This window comes from Notolabrus celidotus, unplaced genomic scaffold (assembly GCF_009762535.1).
Source record: "Notolabrus celidotus isolate fNotCel1 unplaced genomic scaffold, fNotCel1.pri scaffold_187_arrow_ctg1, whole genome shotgun sequence".
Classification (NCBI taxonomy): Eukaryota; Metazoa; Chordata; class Actinopteri; order Labriformes; family Labridae; genus Notolabrus; species Notolabrus celidotus.
In genome coordinates this window covers 7,501-15,094 of record NW_023260045.1, presented here as the reverse complement: position 1 = coordinate 15,094, position 7,594 = coordinate 7,501, and the positions used below count along the sequence as shown (strand labels likewise).

Genomic DNA, 7,594 nt, shown 5'->3' with positions numbered 1-7,594 from the left:
ACCTGACCCAAACCTGAGCCTCCGTACGGGGCGCTCTGACCCCGTTATGAGGTCACACCTGAGCCTCCGTACGGGGCGCTCTGACCCTGTTATGAGGTCACACCTGAGCCTCCGTACGGGGCGCTCTGACCCTGTTATGAGGTCACACCTGAGCCTCCGTACGGGGCGCTCTGACCCTGTTATGAGGTCACACCTGAGCCTCCGTACGGGGCGCTCTGACCCCGTTATGAGGTCACACCTGAGCCTCCGTACGGGGCGCTCTGACCCTGTTATGAGGTCACACCTGAGCCTCCGTACGGGGCGCTCTGACCCCGTTATGAGGTCACACCTGAGCCTCCGTACGGGGCGCTCTGACCCTGTTATGAGGTCACACCTGAGCCTCCGTACGGGGCGCTCTGACCCTGTTATGAGGTCACACCTGAGCCTCCGTACGGGGCGCTCTGACCCTGTTATGAGGTCACACCTGAGCCTCCGTACGGGGCGCTCTGACCCTGTTATGAGGTCACACCTGAGCCTCCGTACGGGGCGCTCTGACCCTGTTATGAGGTCACACCTGAGCCTACGTACGGGGCGCTCTGACCCCGTTATAAGGTCACACCTGACCCTCACCTGAGCCTCCGTAAGGGGCGCTCTGACAGGTGTGATGGACTCAGCAGCAGGTGAAGACTTCTGTTGTTCAGTTTGGAGATTAACGGTACGTCGCTCCTGTTCCAGGATACAACGTGTGCATTTTCGCCTACGGACAGACGGGGGCAGGAAAGAGCTACACCATGATGGGCAAACAGGAGCCGGGGCAGGAGGGGATCATACCTCAGGTAAACACACGGGTCCAGGTGAGCTGTGGAGGGAACTCTCAGAGGGTGGAGGTTAAAGAGCAGCAGACGGATCATCCATCATTATTCAGTGGTCCCACCTGTTTTCTATTGGCTGACTGACCCCAGAGTGTGCGGGTGGGTTCACGTTGGTCCAAAAGAGGTCTCAGAGGACCTGAATCCACCTCCTCTGGCCCCTAATGGTCTGACTCTGTCTCTCTGTCTCCAGCTGTGTGAAGACCTGTTCCAGAGAACAGGACATAACTCGGATCCTGACCTGACCTACTCTGTGGAGGTAACCTGGTGATTGGTCAAACACACACACACAACCACACACACAACCACACACACACACACACACACACACACACACACACACACACACACACACACACACACACACACAGTGGGGTATAACTGGACACTGTGCCCCTCCCCCTCCAGGTGTCCTACATGGAGATCTACTGTGAGCGGGTCCGGGATCTGTTGAACCCAAAGTCCCAGGGGACTCTTCGGGTTCGGGAGCACCCCATCCTGGGTCCCTACGTGGAGGATCTGTCCAAACTGGCTGTGACGGGATTCCCCGACATCCGGGACCTGATGGACGCCGGCAACAAAGCTCGGTTAGTGTCCTCACAGTGAGCAGGTGTTTACAGGGATCAACTGAGACCGGTCTTTGGATCATAGTGATTCTCATGGTGGTCCACCATGGTCGGCTGCTCAGGGGTCAGGACGTTCCTCTCACTCTGACTCTCGCTCACAGGACGGTCGCAGCGACGAACATGAACGAGACCTCGTCCAGATCTCACGCCGTCTTCACCATCGTGTTCACCCAGAGACGCCGAGACCAGCTGACCGGCCTGGACACCGAGAAGGTGTGTGTGTGTGTGTGTGTGTGTGTGTGTGTGTGGACTGATGAACTGTGTGTGTGTGTGTGTGTGTGGACTGATGAACTGTGTGTGTGTGTGTGTGTGTGTGTGTGTGTGGACTGATGAACTGTGTGTGTGTGTGTGTGTGTGTGTGTGGACTGATAAACTGTGTGTGTGTGTGTGTGTGGACTGATGAACTGTGTGTGTGTGTGTGTGTGTGTGTGTGGACTGATGAACTGTGTGTGTGTGTGTGTGTGTGTGTGTGTGTGTGTGTGTGTGTGGACTGATGAACTGTGTGTGTGTGGACTGATGAACTGTGTGTGTGTGTGTGTGTGTGGACTGATGAACTGTGTGTGTGTGTGTGTGTGTGTGGACTGATGAACTGTGTGTGTGTGTGTGTGTGTGTGTGTGTGTGTGTGTGTGGACTGATAAACTGTGTGTGTGTGTGGACTGATGAACTGTGTGTGTGTGTGTGTGTGGACTGATGAACTGTGTGTGTGTGTGTGTGTGTGTGTGTGTGGACTGATAAACTGTGTGTGTGTGTGTGTGTGTGTGTGTGTGGACTGATGAACTGTGTTTGTGTGTGTGTGTGTGGACTGATGAACTGTTGTGTGTGTGTGTGTGTGTGTGTGTGTGTGGACTGATGAACTGTGTGTGTGTGTGTGTGTGGACTGATGAACTGTGTGTGTGTGTGTGTGTGGACTGATGAACTGTGTGTGTGTGTGTGTGTGTGTGTGTGTGTGTGGACTGATGAACTGTGTGTGTGTGTGTGTGGACTGATGAACTGTGTGTGTGTGTGTGTGTGGACTGATGAACTGTGTGTGTGTGTGTGTGTGTGGACTGATGAACTGTGTGTGTGTGTGTGTGTGGACTGATGAACTGTGTGTGTGTGTGTGGGACTGATGAACTGTGTGTGTGTGTGTGTGTGTGGACTGATGAACTGTGTGTGTGTGTGTGGACTGATGAACTGTGTGTGTGTGTGTGTGTGGACTGATGAACTGTGTGTGTGTGTGTGTGTGGACTGATGAACTGTGTGTGTGTGTGTGTGTGTGTGTGGACTGATGAACTGTGTGTGTGTGTGTGTGTGGACTGATGAACTGTGTGTGTGTGGTTGTGTGTGTGTGGACTGATGAACTGTGTGTGTGTGTGTGTGTGTGTGTGTGGACTGATGAACTGTGTGTGTGTGTGTGTGTGGACTGATGAACTGTGTGTGTGTGTGTGTGTGGACTGATGAACTGTGTGTGTGTGTGTGTGTGTGTGTGTGGACTGATGAACTGTGTGTGTGGTGTGTGTGTGTGTGTGTGTGGACTGATGAACTGTGGTGTGTGTGTGTGTGTGTGTGTGTGTGTGTGGACTGATGAACTGTGTGTGTGTGTGTGTGTGGACTGATGAACTGTGTGTGTGTGTGTGTGTGGACTGATGAACTGTGTGTGTGTGTGTGTGTGGACTGATGAACTGTGTGTGTGTGTGTGTGTGTGGACTGATGAACTGTGTGTGTGTGTGTGTGTGTGGACTGATGAACTGTGTGTGTGTGTGTGTGTGGACTGATGAACTGTGTGTGTGTGTGTGTGTGGACTGATGAACTGTGTGTGTGTGTGTGTGTGGACTGATGAACTGTGTGTGTGTGTGTGTGTGTGGACTGATGAACTGTGTGTGTGTGTGTGTGTGGACTGATGAACTGTGTGTGTGTGTGTGTGTGGACTGATGAACTGTGTGTGTGTGTGTGTGTGGACTGATGAACTGTGTGTGTGTGTGTGTGTGTGTGGACTGATGAACTGTGTGTGTGTGTGTGTGTGTGTGGACTGATGAACTGTGTGTGTGTGTGTGTGTGGACTGATGAACTGGTGTGTGTGTGTGTGTGTGTGTGTGGACTGATGAACTGTGTGTGTGTGTGTGTGTGTGTGTGGACTGATGAACTGTGTGTGTGTGTGTGTGTGTGTGTGTGTGTGTGTGGACTGATGAACTGTGTGTGTCTGCAGGTCAGTAAGATCAGTTTGGTGGATCTGGCTGGAAGCGAGCGAGCGGACTCTTCAGGGGCAAAGGGAACACGACTGAAGGTCAGAGGTCAAAGCTGAACCGCCTATTGCTGCAGATTTTGATTGCTCTGTGTTGTTGTTGTTGTTTACTGGATGCTCTGTGTTGTTGTTGTTGTTTACTGGATGCTCTGTGTTGCTGTTGTTGTTGTTGTTTACTTGATGCTCTGTGTTGCTGTTGTTGTTGTTGTTTACTGGATGCTCTGTGTTGTTGTTGTTTACTGAATGCTCTGTGTTGTTGTTGTTGACTGAATGCTCTGTGTTGTTGTTGTTGACTGAATGCTCTGTGTTGTTGTTGTTGACTGAATGCTCTGTGTTGTTGTTGTTGTTGTTGTTTACTGAATGCTCTGTGTTGTTGTTGTTTACTTGATGCTCTGTGTTGTTGTTGTTTACTGAATGCTCTGTGTTGTTGTTGTTTACTGAATGCTCTGTGTGTTGTTGTTGTTTACTTGATGCTCTGTGTTGTTGTTGTTGTTGTTGTTGTGAGCAGGAAGGAGCAAACATTAATAAATCTCTGACCACGCTGGGGAAGGTGATCTCCGCTCTGGCTGAAATGGTAAGCAGACAGCTGCTCAATAAGACCAGAACATGAACTGATCCAGTTCAGAGACTGAGTACTGATCTGGTTCAGAGACTGAGTCCTGATCCAGTTCAGAGACTGAGTACTGATCCGGTTCAGAGACTGAGTACTGATCCGGTTCAGAGACTGAGTACTGATCCGGTTCAGAGACTGAGTCCTGATCCGGTTCAGAGACTGAGTACTGATCCGGTTCAGAGACTGAGTCCTGTTCCCTTGTCCTCCGCAGCAGAGCAACAAGAAGAGGAAGAGTGATTTTATTCCATACAGAGACTCTGTTCTCACCTGGCTTCTGAAGGAAAACCTGGGTGAGTACGACTACGGTTAAAAAGACCGGGTACAGGATCTATGGAGGCTCAGCAGTCCTGCTCTCAGGTCTAACCCTCACTGCAGGTCTGAAACCGGTTGGATGATGCTGTTACTGAAAGAGAGTCCCACTGCTGACAGAAGCTGTGTGTGTGTTTCAGGAGGAAACTCTCGGACAGCAATGATCGCTGCTTTAAGTCCTGCTGACATCAACTATGAAGAAACACTGAGCACTCTGAGGTCAGACCCTGAACCTGAGCCGGGCGCCACGTACAGACGTGTGAAGTCATTCAGTCCTTAATCTAATCTGTGACCACGTTCCAGGTATGCCGACCGCGCCAAACAGATCCGCTGTAACGCCGTGATCAACGAAGATCCAAACGCCAAACTGATCCGAGAGCTGAAGACCGAGGTGGAGCGCTTACGGAACCTGCTGTTCTCCCAGGGCCTGCAGGAGCTGCTGGACAACGCAGGTACACACACACACACACACACCAACACAGGTACACACACACCACACACACACCAACACAGGTACACACATACCTCACACACACCAACGCAGGTACACACACACCTCACACACACCAACACAGGTACACACACACCAACACAGGTACACACACACCTCACACACACCAACGCAGGTACACACACACCTCACACACACCAACACAGGTACACACACACCAACACAGGTACACACACACCACACACACACCAACACAGGTACACACACACCACACACACACCAACACAGGTACACACACACCACACACACACCAACACAGGTACACACACACCACACACACACCACACAGGTACACACACACCTCACACACACCAACACAGGTACACACACACCACACACACACCAACACAGGTACACACACACCTCACACACACCAACACAGGTACACACACACCACACACACACCAACACAGGTACACACACACCACACACACACCAACACAGGTACACACACACCTCACACACACCAACGCAGGTACACACACACCTCACACACACCAACACAGGTACACACACACCACACACACCCACACAGGTACACACACACCACACACACACCAACACAGGTACACACACACCTCACACACACCAACACAGGTACACACACACCACATACACACCTCACACACACCAACACAGGTACACACACACCACACACACACCAACGCAGGTACACACACACCTCACACACACCAACACAGGTACACACACACCACACACACACCAACACAGGTACACACACACCACACACACACCAACACAGGTACACACACACCTCACACACACCAACGCAGGTACACACACACCACACACACACCAACGCAGGTACACACACACCACACACACACCAACACAGGTACACACACACCTCACACACACCAACGCAGGTACACACACACCACACACACACCAACGCAGGTACACACACACCACACACACACCAACACAGGTACACACACACCTCACACACACCAACGCAGGTACACACACACCACACACACACCAACGCAGGTACACACACACCACACACACACACACCAACACAGGTACACACACACCACATACACACCAACACAGGTACACACACACCTCACACACACCAACACAGGTACACACACACCACACACACACCAACACAGGTACACACACACCACACACACACCAACACAGGTACACACACACCACACACACACCAACACAGGTACACACACACCTCACACACACCAACACAGGTACACACACACCACACACACACCAACACAGGTACACACACACCTCACACACACCAACACAGGTACACACACACCACACACACACCAACACAGGTACACACACCACACACACACACCAACACAGTTACACACAACACCTCACACACACCAACGCAGGTACACACACACCTCACACACACCAACACAGGTACACACACACCACACACACACCAACACAGGTACACACACACCACACACACACCAACACAGGTACACACACACCTCACACACACCAACACAGGTACACACACACACCACATACACACCTCACACACACCAACACAGGTACACACACACCACACACACACCAACGCAGGTACACACACACTCACACCACACCAAACACAGGTACACACACACCACACACACACCAACACAGGTACACACACACCACACACACACCAACACAGGTACACACACACCTCACACACACCAACGCAGGTACACACACACCACACACACACCAACGCAGGTACACACACACCACACACACACCAACACAGGTACACACACACCTCACACACACCAACGCAGGTACACACCAACCCACACACACACCAACGCAGGTACACACACACCACACACACACCAACACAGGTACACACACACCTCACACACACCAACGCAGGTACACACACACCACACACACACCAACGCAGGTACACACACACCACACACACACACACACCAACACAGGTACACACACACCACATACACACCAACACAGGTACACACACACCAACACAGGTACACACACACCACACACACACCAACACAGGTACACACACACCTCACACACACCAACACAGGTACACACACACCACACACACACCAACACAGGTACACACACACCTCACACACACCAACGCAGGTACACACACACCACACACACACCACGCAGGTACACACACACCACACACACACACACACCAACACAGGTACACACACACCACATACACACCAACACAGGTACACACACACCTCACACACACCAACACAGGTACACACACACCACACACACACCAACACAGGTACACACACACCTCACACACACCAACACAGGTACACACACACCTCACACACACCAACGCAGGTACACACACACCTCACACACACCAACACAGGTACACACACACCTCACACACACCAACGCAGGTACACACACACCTCACACACACCAACACAGGTACACAC

At 51.7% G+C, this 7,594-nt stretch overlaps 1 protein-coding gene across 1 annotated transcript in view; it reads left to right on the top strand.

Moving 5' to 3' along the window:
• LOC117808942 (kinesin-like protein KIF1C) overlaps positions 1–7,594 on the top strand; it is a gene marked incomplete at its 3' end in the record, with an annotated part of 14,684 nt that overhangs the window by 1,981 nt on the left and 5,109 nt on the right. Inside the window, exons 2-10 of the mRNA XM_034678612.1 lie at positions 715–815; positions 1,042–1,107; positions 1,257–1,435; positions 1,576–1,687; positions 3,661–3,738; positions 4,205–4,270; positions 4,521–4,599; positions 4,759–4,837; positions 4,922–5,070. Coding sequence (XP_034534503.1) covers positions 715–815; positions 1,042–1,107; positions 1,257–1,435; positions 1,576–1,687; positions 3,661–3,738; positions 4,205–4,270; positions 4,521–4,599; positions 4,759–4,837; positions 4,922–5,070 — 909 coding nt within the window. The remainder of the gene's footprint in view (positions 1–714; positions 816–1,041; positions 1,108–1,256; positions 1,436–1,575; positions 1,688–3,660; positions 3,739–4,204; positions 4,271–4,520; positions 4,600–4,758; positions 4,838–4,921; positions 5,071–7,594) is intronic.